This window comes from Mauremys reevesii, linkage group 5 (assembly GCF_016161935.1).
Source record: "Mauremys reevesii isolate NIE-2019 linkage group 5, ASM1616193v1, whole genome shotgun sequence".
In the NCBI taxonomy this organism is placed as follows: Eukaryota; Metazoa; Chordata; order Testudines; family Geoemydidae; genus Mauremys; species Mauremys reevesii.
Genome location: NC_052627.1, coordinates 21,147,716 through 21,166,737, shown reverse-complemented (window position 1 = coordinate 21,166,737; position 19,022 = coordinate 21,147,716). Strand labels below are relative to the sequence as shown.

Genomic DNA, 19,022 nt, shown 5'->3' with positions numbered 1-19,022 from the left:
TAGCTCTGAAAGTCAAGGTCAGGGTGTGTCAAACTGGGCACCCAAAACCAGAGACCCAATTTGATAATATGGCTTCAAATCATAGTATTAGTATCCAGGAGAAGAATAAATTTTATTTATTCTTCATCATCTCAAAACCTAAACTCTTGAGACTTTACACCAGGATTTTCAGAGGAGCCTAAACTAGTACGTTCGGCACCCAACTTGAAATTTCATGGGAGTTGGACACCTAACTTGCTTAGAATCCTTTGAAAATGTCAGCTTTTGGGTCTTTCTCCACGTTACAACCTTTCCTCCAGATCTAAATGTTCATTATTATTCAAAAATGAACTTTCTTAGTCATTCTGGTGTCCAAGATTGCTTTCACCATGTAAACGAGTGCATATATACCCACTCTGCTCCCAAGTGGACTGTCATGGTAGCACTAACAGATATGTAAACTTTAGCCATTCATCTTAATGAAGTATGAATTTCAAAGCCTAGCGGAGACCCAGTGTGCTACTGAATCAACTTTAATTACAAGGCAGAGCTAGAGCTGTTTTGGGTTTTGATGGAAGCCTCAGGCCAGAAAAACCCACAAAATCAAAAGCAGACCCTGTTATCTGATGCCAGCTCAGCATACTTAAGTAGGGAAAAAGCCAGGCATAGCAGCAGTTTTTCACCTTTTATGAAACACTAGTTCAACAGATGTGCCACTTAGCCTCTGAGTGGCAATCAATGTGCTATTGCTGTGGTTTCCAGATGGTAGAACTGTATGAACATCTGAACATTCCCCACCCTTTGTTAAAAATGGAAAATTCTCAGAGGCAAATTTTTATTTTCCACATAATTGGTCTCAGCACATAGTGTAGCAAGATCATTCGTTTCTCATTCAGCACCATCAGGGTGGCTTAAAGGAACTGGTCTTCCATAATCTACTCTGACAGTATCTTCTAGGAGTAGATAGGCAGCAATCTTCCCATTGCAGTTCAGCAGTTACTCCACTGAGGGCTTGCCTACACCGCGCTCCGCAATGCACACTAGAGGGGTATGAATTCTAAAGCTCACCAATATGTTGTACGCGAACTGGCCCACATGGACCCTGCCAGCACAAATAGCAGTGTACTCTATTATCATGCACTTTTAGTGTGCGTCGGCAGGGTCTACATGGACCAGTTAGTGCACAATGTATTGATGTGCTTTAGAAATCATACCCTTCTAGTGCGCACTGCTGCATCGTGTAGACAAGTCCATAGTCCCACTTTTTGGCCTCTAGTCTTCTTATTTACAGTATAAAATGCTGCATTAGATTGATAGAAGCCATATAAATATGTTGCCTCTTCCTTTCTCTACCAAGAATTGATTAGCAGAATAACCCTCTCTAAGGTCTTGATTCAACAAAGCACTTAGGAATATGCTTAACATTGAGCACAGGTTTAGGTGTTTTGCTGAATTGGGGACTGAACTGCATATTCCTAATTCTTTTTAAAAAGTATATCTTAGCCCATTAATTTACATGTAAAAGCAAACAGCTTCCTGCAAAAATATTTGGCAGATAATGGCAATCAAGCTAATAAGATTTCAGTCCACATTATATGGCTTTCTAATAGTTTGGGAGCACTGTGTCTAATTAATTTTTATTGGGTTTCCCAGTTTTAACTTAAAAACAAAACAAACCCACATAGAAGCAAAAATCTGAGACTGGATTTGTATGAAATCTGCTCCCCAAATACAAAAATGTGCAATAGTAGCATTGTTAAAAAGTAGTTTGGTGGTGGTAGTGGAGGGGATTGGTTAGCCCTGAAAGCCCCTCACCATCCCAGGTAGCTCATCTCAGGGGTACCTATTCAGCAAAGCATTTTAGCACATGCTTAACTTTATGGTTAAATTGAATTGGAGCCAGGGAATGTTCGGATAATGGAGGGAAACAATTTTTGTATATAAATAAAGGAGCCCATTTTAAAAAAAAATCTAAGAAAAGATTTCTGGTGTCAAAATATGAGTCAGAATTTTTCTACAAGTAAACATCTACATTTCCACCATGCTCCAGCAAAGCACTTAGCTAGCATGCTGGATTAGCATCTATGTTCATATTTTGGTCAAGAGGCCAGGAGAAGACGAGTGCCAGTAGAAGGCTATCCAACAAAAACAAGGGGTTTTTTACTGTAATAGTGTACAGAATGGCCTAGCTATGATGGATTTAGCATCCATAACGGAGAGATTCAGAACCAAAGTGCAAATAATTACAGAAATGAAAGAACCTGTTTGACCTGGGCTTTAGTACTAGCAGTAGCTGATATAATAGCAAAAAAAGAAAAAAAGAAATCTACTAAACAGGAACACTGTCCTGTAAAATAAATATAATTTACCATCATTGTACATATTTTAATGGTTTAGGAAATATACATATCCCAGTTGCAAGTAATACTTTGAACATACACATTAAATACTCCAGTTCTAGATGTGTATAGATTGGTGGGGAACATCATTAATCAACAAAATCATTCATTTTAATACAATGATTTATTAGGAAAGAATTTTTCTTTGGAAGTGGGAAAGTAAAGAAGACCCTTTAAAACAGAAAAATATATGGCCTTTGTGTTTATACGTACTCTATATTGACAGATTCAATTGACAGTGTGAGAAACTCACAATGTCAGAGAAGAATGTTTTTCATGTGAGAGCTAGAGATGAGCCAGCACAAAAATATCCATGTACCCAAGGATACGCCAAACCACTGTGCTGCTGGGGCATCATTCCCAGAAGCAAGACCATTTTTAACTTGTGAGGAGCCCTCCTTCAAGCCTACAGCTAGTGCTCCTGCAACACCCTGCATTGCAGTTAAAAGAAGCATGATGCTGGGTAGAGCTGGTTGAATAGAGAAAAAATAATCTGTGAATATTTTTGGAAATGAATGGCAATATTGTACCATCTTAGTTCTGAATGAAAATCAGTGACACAATATGGTCCCAAAACACCAGGTTTTGCGTACTGTGACTAGCGGCCTCATGTTTAACCCAAATAAATGTGTACATCTCTAAGGTGCCACAAGGACGTCTCGTTGTTTTTGATCATGCTTAACGTTGCTCTCACTATTTGTCATGAAGCATATTTGTTACAAACTTGGTCTTTTTATTTTGGTTACTAAATTGTTTGTGCACTCATCCTAATTTTCTTTTAAATGTATTAATTGTTCATAACTATTTGCTAAATAGTTTGGAAGAAAATGTATTGCTTTTGGGATGTTGGTGAGATTATTTGCTGTTCAATAGTTGTTAGTTGGGGTTGGTCACTTAAGGTGCATAGGATTGTTTCTGCTCCCTAAGTAAATGACTGGAACCTTGAAACAGGGGAATAATAAATAAAGCACTTCCAGTACAAATAACCAGTTCTAATTCTGTATCTGTCCCCCTCAATTTAATACTAAGCACCTCACAACCATTGATGACTTTATCCTTACAATACCCATCAGCACTTTTAGTTTGCGAAAATATTCTTCAGTGGGTTTTTGGGTGCTGCTCCCCGCCCCCCTGCCCCACTATCACACCAGCTCTGGCCATAAATTTTATTTGTGAGGACTCACCTAGCCACTGGTGAAAGTTTCAAAACATTTTAGCACACTTGATTATTTGATCCAAACTTGGATGGGTTTGGAAACTGAATCTGGATGTTTATGTTGACGGTTGGTCCCATTGCTAATCAAAATCTTTACGTGAGCAATGCAGAATGAAATATAAAATCTTATACATGAGCAACAGAGAATGGAAAAGCAGAAGAGCATGAACTTCTTTCTGAGACTGTATAGACCTGATTTGAAGATTTTCTTCTTAGTCCTCCCAAATATGATTTTGGAGCTCCTTCTTGCACTGTCGCACTTGAACGTCTCCCCCTAAATCCTCCAGGTCAGACATCATGCCCTGTTGCTCAATTATTTCCTTATCGTCAGAGGCATTCTCCTTTAAGCATGGCTAAGGCAAGAGCAGACCTCCCACAGTATGTAATGATCCATGGCCACAAACACGCATGCACCAAAGACAGCTGCCAACTGTCTATTGGTGGCATCAGCAGCATTCAAAATTAGTATCCTCAGCTCCATCACTACAAGTTCCTATGAGTTATGTGTTAGTGTATCAGTTATATTCCAGCAAAGAGCACTGATATATGTAAAATAAAAACTAATACCTTAAATACCCTCTTCTATTTTAGATACAGGTTATTCTGGGCTCAGAGCAAATCGTCTGGAGATTCTAAACTCACACTAACAACCAAGTAATTGTCCTTAATAATTCACGCCAGGGGTAAGTGCCAACCCAAGTGCCTATTGTACATGCAGCATTACTAAGGGGTAGTGGGAGTCACACTTAACACCTTTGACTCTCCAAGTGTATCTCATTGGCAGGGGCGGCTCTAGGTATTTTGCCGCCCCAAGCACGGCAGGCCGGCTGCCTTCGGCAGCATGCCTGCGGGAGGTCCCCGGACCCACGGATTCGGCGGCATGCCTGCGGGAGGTCCCCGGACCCACGGATTCGGCGGCATGCCTGCAGGAGGTCCCCGGTCCCGCGGATTCGGCGGCATGCCTGCGGGAGGTCCCCGGTCCCGCGGATTTGGCGGCATGCCTGCGGGAGGTCCCCGGTCCCGCGGATTCGGCGGCATGCCTGCGGGAGGTCCGCTGAAGCCGTGGGACCAGCGGACCCTCCGCAGGCATGCTGCCAAAGGCAACCTGCCTGCCGCCCTCGCGGCGACCGGCAGAGCGCCCCCCATGGCTTGCCGCCCCGGGCACGCGCTTGGTGTGCTGGTGCCTGGAGCCGCCCTTGCTCATTGGCTAGGAAATGAAAGAGGAAGCACCCCTAATAAACTTAGTACAGTGAAGTGTAATGCATCATTCCACCTTCTCCAGTTTTCCCGGCAGGTTTCATTTTTAGAGCTGACCAAATACTGCAAGACAGGTTTCACAAACACTTCGAATTCTGCACCGTTGTACAGTGCCCCTTGTTGGTCACAATTTGCAAACATTTGTATGATGTTATTTTTCTTCACACCCGTGTTTGGCGACTGGCTGCCCTTATTATGAATAGTATTATGATATTTGCATGCAGACAAGAGTATTCATATGTGAACAAGAATATTATTTGTTCTCCTGTTTAAAATGTTTGTCAACCAGTCAGGGAGCAGAAACAATACCGTCATTTAGGTGACCTACCATGAATAACAAATAGTTCAATTGAATAGTTTGTGGAAAAACTCTTACGTGAACAATTGTTTATCTAAACTATCTGGGTGAATACTTATAAATAACATAGCAGCAGAATATAAGAATCGGTTTGTTAAGAATTTACAAACATTAAAGAGGACTAAATTTGTTAGTGCATGTTATTAGCAATGATTAACTTCACCAGATCCAACAGTCATTTACTGATGAAATATTGGGTATAATGCATAAGCCCGGGTAGTATAAAAGATCATCAGTAACAATGGGATAATTCATGTGAAGTATTATAGATCAGAAGGGGATCCCTAATAAAAATTGTTACCATATCCTTGCCCATCATTAATTAACAGACATCATAAAAGCACAGGGTGGGATTTTCGAGTGCTTGGTGTTGGCCTAACTTTGTTCCCGTTGAAGTAGAAAAAAGAAAGAAAGAAAAAATCTTACATTGACTTTAATGGGAGCAGAGTTAGATCAGAGTTGAGTGGTTCTAAAAATCCAAACCCTGCTCCCTCCGTTGAGTACATAGAAATCATAAGGTTCATATAAGAAGTGATTCTCCCCTATTAATAGGGAGAGTTCATTTTCTCTTCTTCAAACACTTGCCCACCATTGAAATCCCATTTGGTGATTTACTAAGGCGACTAATCCTAGCAATAGAAAACATACATGTGTAACTAGCAAAATGTTTTCGGGAGTAAGAAAGTATAAAGATATATTTTAAAATAATCTCCAGGCATGTTCATGGCACGGTATACATGAATTTAAACTGTATTTTTCCATTTCTGTTTTCGTATCTATAGATACATTGTATTTTTGCTGATTAAACATTTTAGTGAGAAAATTAGGGAGGGAAGTGGGGAAAAAAATACCCAAGATGCTTCTTTGGAGGCATGTCCTTCACGTTGTCCAAAGAAGGAACATGAAGCCTGGTAGCTTACTCCTGTATGAAACCAACCCGTAGTAAATCGTTGCTTTTCAAAACCATCCCTGCTAGTTTTGTGGGGAGAGCGGAAGGGTCACTCCACTCAGGTATTGCTGCTACTCTAAAACTGGAGTTAGCAACACCCAAAAGCCCCGTGCTTTATTGAGTGGCAGCTGGTCTCTCCAGTAATCTCAGGCTACGTCTACACTACCCGCCGTATCGGCGGGTAGCGATCGATTTTCAGGATCGATATAATATATCTCTCTCATCTGCGATCGATATATCGATCCTCCCGCTTCTTCCGAAACTCCACCGACGCGGCGGCGGCGCGCGGGCGCGGCGGGAAGGACAGAGCATCGATCCCTGCCTGTCGAGTTAGTGTTATAAGATAATATAAGATACTGACTTCAGCTACGCTATTCACGTGGCTGAAAGTCTTATATCGATTTTTTTTTCTTAGTTTACCAGCCCTCAATGTTTGGTGCCTGAAAGGTGGCTGAAAATTATTGCCAGTGCTATAAATGTTAGTGTCTGGAATTGATAAACTCAGCAGAGCAGTGGCATGGTATTTTTTTTAATTGCCAAAGCTTTCTAAAGCTAAATCTAGGGCATCCCTTTTGGGGACACAGTTTGTATGTAGAGTTTTAATTATTATTTTTGTAGCATGGTGAAAGAAGAATGAATTTTTGTTCTCTGTGGCAGGTCAAGGCAGTGATTGTCATTTTGACAGCCTTAAGCCACTGGCTCTGTTATATGGTTGTGTTTCCACACCCTAGAGCTATTCTGAAAGGAAACCACAATTCCAGAAATAAGAAGAGAAAAGAAAAACAAACAAGCACTCATGAAAGTGAGAGAGGGTGGTTTGTTTATTATAATCATCTTTTTTAATATATGCTACAGATCTTTCACCTTTTTCATAGTGGTCTTTACAAATATAGGGGCAGATTGTGAACCCATTACTCAAATTCAAAGGGGCTGATCCTGAGCTGTTATAAACTGTCACAGCCTCACGGATTTTAAGGTTGTGATTATCTAAGTCTGACATCCTATATAGCATAGGCCATAGAATTAAAACCAGTTCAATAACGTAGCAAGCAGTGACTCATTTGAGTAGTTTCACTGAAGTCCCATGAAGAACTGCTCATTTGTGTGAATAAGACAATCACAATCTCCCCCATCATTTATAGAAATGCCTACAGCAAATGAGTTCATCCACCATAACCAAATGAACTTAAATGGATCTGCCAAGGAATACATGTACAGTAGCTGAGTAACCATGTGATCCTGTTCCTTTCACTGTTTTCTTTCCCTCCCCACTGTTACCTCTGTTGTTTGTTACTGTCACAAATTGTCTGTCAGTCACTGTCTGCCTGATGTCTAATTAGATTTTAAGACTTTTGGGGCAGGGACCACTGGCCTGATTTCCAGAGGTGCTGAGCAGCCTCAATCCACACTGATGTCAGTGGTAGCTGTTTGTAAAGATGCCAGATTGACAGCCTGGGATGTGATGTTTTCCTGACCTGGTAATGATTTCCTTTTTTTTGTGGGGGTATATCCTGAAGACAGCATCTGTGCACCTAACTAACTGTCTAGTCAGCAAGAGTCCATTAGAAGAAGCCAATTTTACTGGTGATACTCACAATTTCTAAAAAAGAATGGCAATACAATCTTTCTCCAAGATCTAACTGCCTATATATTTAGTTAAACATCATTTGTAAGACTATCTGTAATAGGACTATGGAGAACTATTATATTAGAGACCAAACTTCCTCTGCCACCTCAGTAGTACAGTCCCTCCAATGTTGCTTCACTAATATGCCTCAATTCTGACCTATAGAGGCCAACTACAGCAGAGAATGTTGTGGTCATTACACCAACAAGCGTGTCACTTAGTGCCACATGTGCTTTCTGTCATGTGATAGACTCAGTAGAGACCGAACTGGTGCTACCTGCTAAATTCACATATTCCACCAAACCACCCCTTTCTTTCTAATGCACGTCACCCTGGGACGTTCTATTACTACTGCAAATAGATGAGGCTGAAGAGTAGCTGGAAAGAATGAACAGGTTACAGATAACAGTGATACAAGGCAGCAGTGGGAAATACCTTTGACACAGCATGGTAAACAACAATCTTTCTTATAGCTCTGATTAAGAAATTACAAATGTGTAAAGAAAATTTGAAATATTAATTACGCTAAGATTCTGCAGTGCTAGGCTACAAGGCACAGTTACACAATGTCATTGAAACATTCTGGAACGATTTGAATTTGAAACAAATTCATCTCCAAGTGACACCCAAGTCACTGGGGTTGCACAGGTGTCAGTGAAAACAGAATTTGAACCACAGGCTGCAAATGGAGAAGGCAAATATGCTTGTTCATGCAACACAATATTCTCTTTCATTATGAAAAGCTTAACAATAATGAAATTGGGCAACCACCAAAGCAGATTATGTAGAGTCCTTTAGAAAGCTACAGTACTTATTCTGGGATACTATTGGAGAGGTATCTTTTCCGCTGTGGTTGTTACCATTTACCAATTTAGTTTTAGTTACTTGAATCATCAGAATTATTTTCACTGATACCTGTTTGCAGGCTATTGCCTTTTTCTCTGTTTTGCCGGCGGCTGGTATCTGATGCCTTTGGAATGTCACTATTGACTTATTGAATACTGTCTTGTTTCATTGGATTCACCGGAATTACTGGAGCTGCTGGATTCACTGGAATTACTGGAGCTGCTGGATTCACTGGAATTATTGGAGTCACTTGAGGCACTGGAATCACTAGAATCACTTGAGGCACTGGGGTCACTGGAGTCACTTGAGGCACTGGGGTCGCTGGAGTCACTTGTGGCACTGGGGCTGATGGAATCACTGGAGACACTAGTATTCTGATGAGCAGATTTACTCTTTGATTCACTGGGAATACTCTTGCAGTGTTTTGGAGTGGATTGTGCAGAGTCACTATTGCTTTCTTCCTGCTGACTAGAGTTAGAGTCAGCACTATCACCAGCATTACCTGGATCAACCCTTTGCATGCCTTCATCGTTAAAATAACAGTTGTCTGAATGATGGTGGCCATTATCCATATTCTCATCCTTTTCCCCTACATTAAAGCCACTGTCACTGTGGGCTTTTATGACATCTTGTTTGTCAGTGGAGAGCTCTGCATCCTCAGGTGCAAAACCCTCTTCTGCCCATGCTGAACCATAAACGCTGTTTTTCCCTGGCAAATGTTCAGATTGATTCTGTTCACTGCTGCGGTTTGTGTTCACATGAAGGTCTAAATGAGGATGGTTAATTCTTTTCCCTGTGCGGAGCTCAGCATTTTGATCAATGTTTTGTGTTCCCTGGGTATTAGCAGGGTCCTCAGGGGCTGGTTGATTATTGGATTTATCCTCATAAGCCCCCTGAGGATTGTTAATATCAATTGCAGACACCTCTCCAGTTTGATTGGGTCCTCTTGTATAATTACTGAATTTTGCTCCTTCTGGGTGCCCATCGTTTTCATTCTTGCCATTCTGTTGGTTCCTCCCAGCATTCCCAGAGCCATTGCTTAAGATTTCTTTGTTTGCATTAATGGCATTAACATTGGCAACATTTTCCACATAGCCACTTCCAAGCAAATTTATGCTTCTTTTGATCTGTCAAGAGGACACAGTCCAAACTATATTATGTTTCTAAAGCACAATGAAGGAATAGGATATCTTACCTAAAAGTACCAGAGTACTAAAGAAAAAATCCACTTAAAAATACAAATTAATTACCATTTTCTCTGTTGGAAATGTAATAGTCACCTGCCAAATTACCAGTGTTTGGTGACCATCTATATCTTCTCTTTAGCCCTGATTCAGCAAGTCCATCCCTGTTCAACAAAATACTGAAACGTATTTAAATCCAACTGACTTTTTAATGGGACTTAAGCACACGTTTGAGTGTTTTGCAGCATCTTGCTGAACTGGAGTCTGTGTGACTTCAATTTACTTCCAGTAGCCAGCATTAAGTAAGGGACCAAATGGACTTCTCTTACAGTTCAGCAAAACATCTAATACTGTTGACAACAATTTAAGGATTTTGCAATTTCACTAATACAGTAGGCACATTGAAAGCACCAACTATTTATTTTTGCTTCAAATTAAAGTGAAAATAGATTTACAGCGGTGTAGTAGAGATCAGAATCTGGCTTCATAAGCCTGATCCTGTAGTCCATTTCCAGCTTTCCCTGGGTAAGGACTGCAGGACTGAGTCTCATTTTCTGAAGGCTGGGAAAATGCAGTGCAATTTGCACAATACCTACGACTCACAAAAGAAATAGTTTAGCTAAAAGGTAATGAAACCTGCCCCATTATCAGACAGGTAGAAGACTCGGATATTGTAACATGGCCAGGTAAACCTTTGACCAGATTTTTAACACAGTCTCTTCCCTCCAGGAGACTCTACTATTGCCTCAAGAGGAGCAGCTTGATTACGGACTTATCATGTTTCAAAATTGAAAAGTTAAATTGATGGATAGTTAGAGATGGGAAAAAGCATCAATAGATTGCTATGCACATTTTTTTTTTGCAAAGAGGAGATGTTAGTAAAACAAAGCATCAAAAGACATTATGAATGCAAATGTTAAAATGTGCCCCAGTCAGATAAAAAGGAAAAATTCAGATAATTTTAAACTGTTTCTTTGATGCAGTAGATCAGATCAAGAAAAAAAAAAGTTGTTCCTTTTATATTTTGCAAGCTGCACCAAGTGTATTGTGTTATTTAAGAGTCTTAGGCAGAATCATAAATAATAATTTTGCTACGGTGTACAAAAGGGAAGCATAATCCAGGCAATTAAGTAATGACCATTTACAACTAGATGATCAAGTCCTTGTAATCGCCAACTCTCATTGATTTCAGTGGCAGCTAGGCTAATACAAGGATCAATGGAGCACCTCTCATACACAAAGATGCAAATCACTGGATAATACCAATAACTCTGGTAGTGTTTAATGTTCGGGGGTAAGGGGTCCATACTTACTGGAGAAGCAAAGGATATACCTAGCACACTCATAAACAGAAGCAGAGTATTCATGCTTGGGACTACTTCCTGCAAGAAATGGAAAGTATGTTATTTCTTATCAATGCCCATGAATATTTCACAATATAATAGAGCAATAATATTTGATCAGCACAGATGGGCACTTTGTCAAACGTGTGTTTTAATAGAGCTGGTTGATTTATTCATTGCCGTAACAGAGTGGCAGAGCTCTCCTTTTCACCCACCCTATAAGCACGAGTTGGGACCTTACAGGGAGAGGCTGACTGAGCCCTGCTGGCTTAGTGAACCAGCTGTGGCTTGTGGATGTCGGCCTCCATTTAGTGGAAGTGGTTCTCTGGATGGAAGGTGATGGGACCTAGGGCTGAGAGACTGAAGCAAGGCTGAGGTTTATGTTTGGTATTATCAGAATGTTTGGACTAAGTAAAGTGTATTTAGATTCTGTTCGGAACAAGGAGGAAGCTCCGCGTATCTACCCCAATTCCAGTTTTAACTGTCTTCCAACGTACAGCTTAGGTCTCGTTATATTGGCTGTGTCTAATTTCAGTTGATGCAGGACAGTGTCTTCTTCATCATGCAGGCTAGTGGCATCTGAAAGTGAGTATTATTATTTTCTGTGGGTTGGGTTCTTTTCCCACCGTTGCTTTCTTCTTTTTGTCTTACTCCACCAGGTTTGCACAGGGATACTGACAAACGTGGCAAATAATGCCCAACTGGCCTGCCCGGGATGAGCTCCTCCTGCTTTTTTATGAGTTTGGTCTCAGTTTTGAGATCAGGAACAGTCTTTACTGGTAAAAAGCAGAAGTGAAGCAGAAGTTTCACTTGTCATCCTGCAGCAATGTTGTCATAGTTACAGGGCTAGCTACACCTGACTCCCTTTCTTTGGTCTTTCTGAGTGCACCCGTCTCAGGTCTCATTCCTTCACCTCTCTCAAGGTGGAATCCCACAGTTCTCCCACTCTTGAACCAGACCAAAAGGTTCCTTATTCTGTGTATTTACTGTGTTTACCCAGCAGGTCTGTTTGGGGTCAGTCCTGCAAGTCTTCTCTTTAGCTGCTTGTGACCAGCAGTGAATCCAGTAACCCAAAACCGTCTTCTTAAAACAAAGATTAATCTTAACAGTAAGAACAAAGCATAATATAAGAGAAATGGATTTATAAAACAACAAAATGTCTGATTATGCATGTCTATTTTACCTGGAGTTCTAGGCAAGTCAGTTTTATCCCAGATCCTTAATCTCTGGGGATCAGGCCTCTCTGTTTCCTAAAAATAACTACCCCAGAAAGAGTCACTTTTTTTTAATCCATCCAAGTTTCTGTTCTCTCTTCCTAGGCTTCAACTTACTGCCCCAAACCAGTTTGGTGAGCTCTGCAGGTGTTCAAGCCAGGGCATCAAAATGAATAGCTCTTGTCTTTTCTCTAGTGTTTGTCAAGACCCAGCCTTGCACCTCCGCCCATGTGCATTTCCCGACAATCCTGCCTTTGAATTAACTCAAGCTAGACTGACAGTACACATTACCATACCCCAGTCAAGATATAATATTCATAAATTATTACAGGCAGCTCCAAATCTGTCACCTATGTAACTTGTGGTTTTCCATGTTTTCCCACAGACCAGTCATATACTTTCAGTCTCAATTATTTTGTTTTCCTTGATCTAAAATAACAATAAAGAGGAACAAAAGTAACGTCTCTGTGGGAGAGAACCGTGTGTGTGTGTGTGTGTGTGTGTGTGTGAGAGAGAGAGAGAGAGAGAGAGAGAGATCTGAAGAGGCTGCAGCAAAGCTGAGATCTAAATGGCTGTTGTCTCTGCACACTGACAAAATTCCTAGAAATTTAAAGGTGCAGTCCACACAAAACAAGAGATCACAGTTACATAGCTTCATCCGCCACATAATTCATAGGTGGAGCCACCGTGTAGTTAGAAATGGACTCTGCGTGTGAGGACTGCTAATCTGTTATTTCTTTTCTTTGTTAGGCATTAGTGGTATTAGTACGAGAGCTCTGTTTGGCAAGTACCGGGCTGTTTACAAGAAGTCTCATGCAAATCCTCTTTGTTTCTCATGTGCTAGTCTTACAAAGCCTTTGGAGAAGAAAATGCATTTAAAAAAATATCTTTGGAAGCACCAGCCTCCTTAGGATGTGTCTAATTCCAAAAGGTCTCCTCTTTAACTGCAACGTCTGGGGCCTGTGTGACCTTTCTTACCTTTAACGTTTACACAATGTTAATCTCCCATGAGTTTTACAATCTCAGAAGGAGAGCCAGTCTGCTGACGGGGGGAGGGATAGCTCAGTGGTTTGAGCATTGGCCTGCTAAACCCAGGGTTGTAAGTTCAATCCTTGAGGGGGCCACTTAGGGATCTGGGGCAAAAATTGGTCCTGCTAGTGAAGGCAGGGGGCTGGACTTGATGACCTTCCAAGGTCCCTTCCAGTTCTAGGAGATTGGTATATCTCCAATTATTACCTTAATGTATATTGTCAGTCAGCAACAGGTTTTATTTGCAGTGGGAGCATCTGGCATCTACTACTGTAATATTATAGTTAACTGGTTTTGTTCTCTAAGGATACAGCACTGAGTATACAAATGTAGGCTTCAATTGTCAAGACAAGGTCTCAGGCCTGATGTGCCACCTGAGAACAAAAAAGCCACGTCAGGTTGCCAATCTTGGTTTTGTGGCTGGCCAAGTGATTCAGCACTGAAATGGGCCAAACCATGTTATATATTTTCCCATTAACACAGGGTCAAAGTTGTGGAAAACCACAGGGAGGTGGAAAACTCATAATAATGAGCTCGCCTCCCCTCACTGGTATTACTGCCTAATTCAGGAGGGAGAGAAACTTTCCTTATGTGTCTGAAAAAAGTACTCCTTGCTCTAACAAAACAGTTAACCCAGGGGTCGGCAACCTTGCAGAAGTGGTGTGCCGAGTTTGCATTTATTCACTCTAATTTTAGAAGGCCTCTTTCTAGAAGTCTATCATATATAACTAAACTATTGTTGTACGTAAAGTAAATAAGGTTTTTAAAATGTTTAAGAAGCTTCATTTAAAATTAAATTAAAATGCAGAGCCCCCCCGGACCGGTGGCCAGGACCCGGGCAGTGTGAGTGCCACTGAAAATCAGCTCGCATGCCGCCTTTGGCACACGTGCCATAGGTTGCCTACCCCTGAGCTAAACCAACAATCTATATATCAGATGGTCTTGGCCTGGCTGCCTAAGAGATTACCAGGGTTGAGCGAATGTCCTCCTCTACTTGGTAAAGGCCATATGGCTCTGTGGGTTGCCACTGAATGAGGATTTTGTTAATGTCCTACTGTAGGTGCCAATTAAGTGGCCCTCTCTTATCAGTATTGTTGAGGAATTTATGAAAGGGGTGCTGAAAGCGTCTAGAGGAGGTCTGAACCGGCCCAAAGAAAGCAGGGTCCGATCACCTTCTGGAAGAAACCCTGCTCAGAATATTTGAGTTGGAAATATAATTATTTCTGGGTCGGATTCTCACTTCAAGCACCAAAGGACCTGTATCAGTGGTTTGTATGGAGCAGGGCTGTAACTAAGGAAAATCAAGCACGTCTGAGTTTTTTTGCACCCAGGGTCATCCAGCTCAAATGATTTCTAAAATTTGTGTCCCTTGTACTGGATGTCCAGGTGCTGAAGGGAGAGCCACGGAATCAGGTGATGTGGCTAAAGCCTAGTAATACAGGCCCACAGAACCCAGCGTTTTCCTGCTCTAAATCTGTGTGGGTGCCGAGGTGAGGGGAAAAATGGAAGAGTTCACAGCCAGCAACTGCTGACCCTGCTGAGCCTTTAGTGTTTTCAACTCTTGCAGACGTTAGTGAAAAGTACTTCATGAAAAACACTCCCCATTGTGGTCCAGACTGTGAACAGCCCTTATGCCAGCGCACAGAGGGAGGTCAATCACCTGCAAAGAGCCAGTCACCCGCTCCGCTCCGCCCGGGAAGCAAATTGAGCAGGGAGGGGTGGGTCATGGCTGCCCTCTCCCCAGGCACAGAGCCATCCTCATGGGTGATGCAGACGGCTCAGCCACTGTGAAATCTAAGCAGTCCCAGGAAAGACTGTGCAATCTGATGTACAATCTGCCAGTGCTCCTCCCACTGTGGTGTGGCTTCACCCTGCCCCCTGCACAGGGCATTGTGCAGATTGCATCGCTTAATCTGATATGTCTGATGAATGAGCAATGGGATTATCGTCACCAAAAAGAGCTCCTTTCTCCAGTGGCAATATCATTTTAGGTGTTACCGTCATACACATATACAAATAACACGCTGTACGCTTAACCGAGGTTTAAACAAAAAACATCCTAGATACATTTCTTGGCATTTATATTTCATGAAATCAAAATTCAACTTGAGTTTTACCAGAAAACCTATTTTAAAGCTACCCACATACCTTGTTGGAGCAATGCGGTAAAGGATCTAGCAGAAAGTAACACTTTTTAGGGATATTTTCTAAAGAACTTCTGAAAAAGAATCTGCCAATATTATAGCATTTATGTTCTTTGTGAATCAGCACCCAGGCATATGAGCCTAACCGGATACCTTGAAGTAATTTAAACTCTGTTCAAGTTTCCAAACAACCAATTGTAACACAGTAACTTAAGTATGTCTTCACAAAGTCTTAAACTAAACCTCACTAATCTCCCACAATAGAATCTGAGATGTAGTTACTTGCCCTTTTGTTCTTGAAATTTTTAGGCTACTTTCCAGTTAATTAAAATCTCCATTATAGAAAGACCTATGTGAAATACAAGTTAAGTATATTTTTCTTGAAGATATATAGATACACACACACACCACATTATTCCCTGGCATTATGATTACGAGACACTTTTTTATCTATATTTTTCTGTGAACTATCCAGGCTTGTAAATGAAAGGTAAATTTTTCTGACACTCTTAATCCTGCTGAGTTATCTTTTAATCTTCCCCTTAATAACCTCTTTCTGAGTGCTAGTGACGTGATCCTTCCTGCGTCTCTGCCTCCTTCATTGTCTCCCTGTTTATTTTCAAAAATCCTCTGAAAACACCCCTCCTTTTCCTTATTTATACCTCATAATGTCCTTCTGCTGTTATGTCTAACTTCGTACATAATTTTGGAATAAAGTTTGTATGAAAGATGCTATGCAAAAAATAGTTTCACTGTATAACTTTATTTTAGTGCAAGCAACCAGCAAGCTGTGACAATTTGGGAAATTTACTGATACATATGTGCCATTTCTTCATGTTATACAGGCACCGTGGGGCCCCAGTCCAGGGTTAGGACCTCACTTCACTAGGCATTGTACAGGAAGAAATTCCTTGTCTCGGACAACTCATAATCTATATGACAGGATGCAACCGGTGCAAGCAACAGACAAAGAAGGTGGGGTGAGTTGGAAGGATGAAGTAACAATAAGGAGGTACGTGTGTGCATGATGATCTGTATGACCAAGAGGACGTGATGAGATCTGTGTGTAACCCAATAACCTCTTGAAGCCAAGGGGATGCATACAGGTTACAGGGATCTCCTGTATGTACATTATAGTTCACCAACAGGTGCCATGTGAGGCCTCAAATAAAAGCCAATGTCATCATAGTAAAACATATGGATGGATGTTATACAAGGAGTTATGTACATTATACTGAACATTATGTTCTTTAGGTCTGCGATGAGGGGCTGGTCACCAGCAAAAATGAACAACTGCTTTTCTGTCAGAAAAGAACTATTTAGCTATCTGGCTGTTTGCAAGGAAGTTAAGTACTGCATGGTTCAAATGGGTCTAAACCGGATGCTACTGAAGGATTGTAAAAACGTCAGAGCGAGAGAAAGGTAACTGGAAGAAGCAACCTGCAGCGGGGGACCCTATCTTGAGGTGCACATCAAAGGTTTGCTCTGTTATATTTGTGGGGACAAAGCAGGCATCCTGCCATCCTTCATCTAGGAAGTAAATAGAGTGTGTTTGCTTCATGAAAGAAGGGGTCTCAACCACACTTGGCTGGAGAGAACTTAGGGTGAGACAACCTCCTGTCTAAAGAAGCTTAACTTGTTAGTTAAGTTTAGTCTCTAGAACGTGTGTTATGATTTTGTTTTATATGTAACTGTTTGTTTCCACTTCTTACTCACTACCCCTTGAATCTCTGTTCTTTGACAATAAATGTATCCTTGTTTCACTATAGATATAGCTTGGTGCTGTGGCGTTAAGCTAAGTGCTGGTCCTTACAAGCCGGTGTTTTCTGTTCCTTTGGGAACTGCGGGCCTGGTAATTCTGCAAGTGTCCAGTGGATAAGGGGCTGGACACTGCAGGGAAGACTCTGAGGACCCAGGGGGTTGGTGTGTGCCTAAGAGAAAGCCCTGTGGAGGTCTAGAGGGACTGCTTGTGCTGCCAGAGGCTGTTGGTGTCAGGAAGCTGAGCCACAGCAAGCACAGAAAAGGGCAATCCTGGGACCTCGCAACCTTGGGTACTGCTGAGGACTGTCACACTGTGGTTACACTGCATACCTGTTTGCCTCTGCATGCGTTGTGAGTGCTTTCAATCTACCCAGTAACCGGGTGTCTGGTATAACTGCCTGACGTGGAGCCAAATCATGCTCTTATGGGAGTTGTGACATTGCCATTCGTGTGGGCAGGATCAGGCTCTGAACGGGCACAGAATGGATTTTTACCCACATTGGTAAATGAGGCACGCAAAATTGCCCAGATTTTTTTAAAAAGCTTTTGAGGCAAATGTAGTTCACATCAGTGCATTGATTTTAATGGGGGCAGCGTTAGCGTACAGGAGAGCAGAACATGGGGTGAAATGCTGGCCTCATCGATAAAACTGCCATTGATGTCCAGAGGGTGAGATTTCCAGCCTTGGTGTTTTGTTTTGCATTAGGACAGGATTCTTGAAAAGGTTTTTCATTTTAAAATAGAATATTAGAGGTTTCTAAGGGTTTTGTTGAACTGAATCTACCGGAAAGATACAGAGACAAAGCAGCTGCATTGTCTCTGTATTCCTTACGGGAGCGAAAAACGTGTTTGACAATTACTGTAAGCTACGACTTGGGGCTACACAAGGAGAACATATGTTAAGTAAGAATTATTATTTATATTCCAGTAATGCCTTCAGGCCTCCATCTGCTAAGTGTAGTACACCTAGTAAGAGACAGTCCCTGAGCCTACAAGCTAAATAGACAAGACAGACAATGGCTCAGAGAAAGGAAATATTATTCCCGTTTTACAAATGGAGAAATAAAGCTTATTAAAGCCAATGGAAAGACACCCACTGACTTCAATGGACTGTGGATCAGGCTCAAAGAGATTAAGCAACTTGTCCAAGGTCACAAGGAAATCTGTGGCAGAGCCAGAAATTGAACCCCACTGTTTTGATTCTAAGCCCAGTGCTGTAGACATAAAACTCCCATTTCTCCAGTACTTCCAATACTGTTTTAATATAGTCACATTTCTGACTAAACTGCATTTTGATTTACACAACCCAAACTTTCTGAACAGACAAGGTGACTGGCATATGCCATTTGTCTGGTAAATGTATCCCTTGCGCCTAGGTCAGACATAAAATTGCTAAGCTGACATTAACCTTGGAAAAAATAGTTTTGCACATTATGCATATACATGTTCACATATAATAAGCACCCTAAAATTAAAGTAGTCATTATGCTATTGAAAAATGACAGTTTGGAAAGAATCCAGGCCATAATAAAATTAACGAGTGCTTTCCAGGCAGAGGCAGAGCAGGTTTTTCAAATGGGAGAGGGCTGTTGTCACTGTTCAGTTATAAACTTTGTGCTTGTTTGTAGAGATTTAATCACTTATGCTAAAAAAACCTGTGGTTCTCGTCTACCTTGTATTTTAGATATAATAACATGGGTGGCAAACCACTTAGTA

General features: G+C 41.4%; 1 protein-coding gene across 1 annotated transcript; it reads right to left on the bottom strand.

Moving 5' to 3' along the window:
• Window positions 1-7,888: 7,888 nt before the first annotated feature.
• LOC120405736 (dentin sialophosphoprotein-like) lies at window positions 7,889-15,659 on the bottom strand. The gene is made up of 3 exons (XM_039539464.1): window positions 15,550-15,659; window positions 11,129-11,197; window positions 7,889-9,758 (listed from the first exon to the last, which is right to left on the bottom strand). The coding sequence occupies exons 2-3, from the start codon at window positions 11,180-11,182 to the stop codon at window positions 8,769-8,771; spliced, it is 1,044 nt and encodes a 347-aa protein (XP_039395398.1). The 5' UTR covers window positions 11,183-11,197; window positions 15,550-15,659; the 3' UTR covers window positions 7,889-8,768.
• Between the last annotated feature and the right edge of the window lie 3,363 nt (window positions 15,660-19,022).

Bases quoted from the DNA above. Each gene is read 5' to 3' on its own strand.
- LOC120405736 (XM_039539464.1), bottom strand. From the start codon at position 11,182: ATGAATACTCTGCTTCTGTTTATGAGTGTGCTAGGTATATCCTTTGCT. The intron at 9,759-11,128 runs GTAAGTATGGAC...TCCTCTTGACAG, and splicing joins GTATATCCTTTGCTTCTCCA to ATCAAAAGAAGCATAAATTT.